Genomic DNA, 3,481 nt, shown 5'->3' on the forward strand with positions numbered 1-3,481 from the left:
ACTAAGACCAATATGGTTTATTAGACCTTAAGAAAGATTAATTGAGATTTTTTAACAATTTATTTTTACGATCGAAAAGAAGGGAGAGAAGTGTTCCTAGTTCCCCGTAGTTCCATTGACTTAACAAGTCGAGAAGGATGGTAGTGTGACAAATATTATGAAAATTAAAATGAATGTGAGTAGGAGTTGCACAATCCAAGAGAAAGTATTTTTTATCTTCAACCCTCTTAGTATCACAAAGGTGACAAACTTGTTCATCCCAATGTGTTTTGGGAATAGACCAATGCTCGGTTACACTTTGGAGCTCATGAAAATTAGTTATATTGGAAATATAATACCACCTATGATGGTGCCACAAAAATGTTGCCTTATGAGGTGACATATGGAGAAAAATAAATAAAAAATCATGGTCTCATATTTACCAATCACATCCAAGGTATAGAAGGTGGGGAAACCTTGAATATTTGAATCGATATTTGCTGCACACTCAAGGAAAATTTATTGTTACCTCATTACAAAATGATGCAATGAGTGGAGTAATGTCAATCCAATCACCACCTTGAATAAGGGGACCATGTGTTCCTTTAAACCCAAGATCAATGGACCACCTCTAATCACAGCAACTTAATTCCAAGTATTTCAACGATGGCAGATGACAGAACTCATCTGGCAAAGCTTCCAATGGCAGTCGCCGATCTGGGTAACCCCTGAGGACAATCTTCTCAAGGTGCTTCAGCTTCCCTACGGACTCTGGAATCTTGGACAGCTTACACGACACGATATGCAACTGCCTCAGGTTCAGAGGTGCCTGCAATGCTAACCTCTGTCAACTATTTGGATTGCGGTATATCAAAACTGCAAAACAATATTTACAATAAAGAAAAATAAAAACAACCCTGCCAATAAGTTACATGACTACCTACCTGAGATTCAAGGTGCCATAGCGTTTCCAAATTGCCTCCCCTTATATCTAAAGCTAATAAATTCCGGGTTGAAATCTGTGAAGCTAAGGAGGAGTACGGATAGAAACCACAGGAAAGATATATTAGTTGCAGTGACTGCCCAACGCTGAATATGCCTTCCATGCCATTCATGCCTTCCGCACAAGAATCCTCGAAGTCGGGCAGCTGCAACCTCAGCTCAGGTATTAGATGATCGCATTCTGGAAAAGTTTTGATTTCCCGCACCTAAATTGTTGTGTGGACACTATTAGAAACAATATTGACATCCTTGAAAAGTTTAAGAATTCAAAATTTGACAGATCACAACACTATTTTAAAAGCCTGTCAAAAACTTCAGATACGTACAAATAAGTGGCCAGGATGTCTTCGGGCTTCAAACCAAATCCGACGCAAAGGTTCTTTGCTCGCCAGAACTCTGCCCAGGTCCCTAAGGTGGTCGTGCATTCTTATGCATTCTGCCTCCTCTTCTGAGTTATATAAATCCTCCAGACACTGCTCCACCTTGACCTCCACGAGGCCCTTGTTTTGTAAATTCTGAAAACCCAGCGATCCTTCCCACCCGGATGCGTCCCATATCCTAATGGCTGTCTCCTTTCTTCGTCCTATGAAGAAACAGGCAATATCTAAGAATATTTGCCTCTCCTCTTCATCCAGACTGTCGTAGCTAATTTTCAGTGTCTCTTGTATATCCTCCGGAAGTGTTTTGGAAATTTTGCGCAACTGCAATTTCCAATACTGAAGATTTCTACGATAAAGATGAGAGCCGATGACTTTAAGAGATAATGGCAACCCCTTGCAGGTAACCAAAAACTCATTAACCACTTGTTCGAATCCTTCAACAACACGAGGCTGTCGGAATGCATGCGAGCAGAAAAGCTCTCTGGAATGTTGTGGATTGAGGCCTTCCAGCTTGTAAATAAATCCATCTTCAACACCCCAATTTGTAAATACGCTCTTATCTCGGGATGTCATTAAAATTAAGCTACTGCAATTAAGGACATTCTCTGGTGTAATCGGAAGCAATTTATCCAGCTGATCGAGACTATCCACATCATCTAAAATGATAAGAGCGTGACACTGTGAGAGATGCTTTTGAAGAAGAGAGGTGCCAGCATCAATGTTGTCTATATTCTGCAAGGACTTTAAGGATCCTCGAGAGACCTCTCCTCTGACATCAGATAAAAAGCTGGAACGACGGTACTTCGTTCTCTTACAACGCCCCCAAGTCCCACAATTCCTACAACCCTAGCCTCCCCATTTTGGTGCTGCTGGGATAACACTCTTTCTTCAAAATCTTTAATTTTGTCATCTAATCCAGTCGGAACTATTTCCAGCACCCGTTCCATGCCCCTCTTATTTTTTTATTTCAAAAGTTGATTTCAACTTAAGGTCACAAATAGATATCTCGATGGAAAGGACTTTTATAGACTAAAGAATAAACTGGGTCTGCGTGGGCCAAAATATAATTAGGACCGCTAACAACTACATTATATTAAAATATATTTTTTAATATTTTAAAAAAATATTGATATTTGTCATTCACGGTAAATTATAAAATCATATTAAAATTATTTGATTATATAGCTGTGGTCAATATTTTTTAATTAATTTATAATAATTATTTTGTTTAGATTTTTGATATAAAAATAAAGATATTTACAATGTAATGAGAGGAGGCATTATTTTTTTTTGGGTAACTTTTTAATTATTATAAAAGTTATTGTATATTGGAGTTTGTATATGGTTGTGAATTATAGTTAACTAATATGAGATTACTTTTTGGAATAGAAAATTGTTTTTATCTTAAACAATTTTTAATATATTATAAGCATATCCAATTTAATAATGGACATTTTTTAAAGAGCTCATTTGAAAGAGGTATTGTAAAGTATTTTGAATGAGTTTTTTTTTTTTTATGTTTTTTTATTTTTTTTGGCATAGAGCATGATAAGAAATTTGAGGAACAAAGATATTCTCAACTCAAACAATCAATGATTATGTTAATCATAATGCGAAATGCGACATGCAAAACAATATGTATTTAATTAAAAATTTCATCACAGGTTTACACATGGTTATCAACTTTATGAGATCCCTTCAAAGTTCTCTTTTTTATAGGTTGTATTTAGTCGTTTTTACCTCCATTTAAAAAGGTGGTATTCTCAATATCATCTCTTTTTTGGGGTTGAAACTATAATGTTTTACAACCATGACATCAAAAATTCATAATATTGTTAACGAAAACCTTAAAATCAATCCCAAATCAAAAAGTGGTACTACTATAAACACTTCTTTTTTTCATTTTCTTCTTCTTCTTCTTTTTGTCTTTGAACCACTCCACCTCAAAATTATTAAGCTAAGGCAACAAAAAGTCAAAGATTATTGGACTTCTCCCACTCACTGCCAAGATTGGCGATATGGTTTCTCGAGGAAACTTGGACTTCTAAGCCCACCACCAATTTGTGGATAGATTTCTAACAACAACTTTAGCAACAACGCATCCCCATCTCGACTGGGGA

The 3,481-nt window shown here is 36.3% G+C and overlaps 1 protein-coding gene across 1 annotated transcript; it reads right to left on the reverse strand.

The window, feature by feature from the left end:
- Nucleotides 1-869: 869 nt before the first annotated feature.
- Nucleotides 870-2,308, reverse strand: LOC149212291 (disease resistance protein L6-like). Its single transcript, XM_089388619.1, has 3 exons — nt 2,177-2,308; nt 1,308-2,093; nt 870-1,187 (listed from the first exon to the last, which is right to left on the reverse strand). The coding sequence occupies exons 1-3, from the start codon at nt 2,306-2,308 to the stop codon at nt 870-872; spliced, it is 1,236 nt and encodes a 411-aa protein (XP_089244745.1).
- Nucleotides 2,309-3,481: the final 1,173 nt, after the last annotated feature.

Source organism: Pinus tabuliformis, chromosome 1_1, assembly GCF_031772625.1.
Source record: "Pinus tabuliformis cultivar Carrire ecotype Pingquan chromosome 1_1, CPIR1, whole genome shotgun sequence".
Taxonomy (NCBI): Eukaryota; Viridiplantae; Streptophyta; class Pinopsida; order Pinales; family Pinaceae; genus Pinus; species Pinus tabuliformis.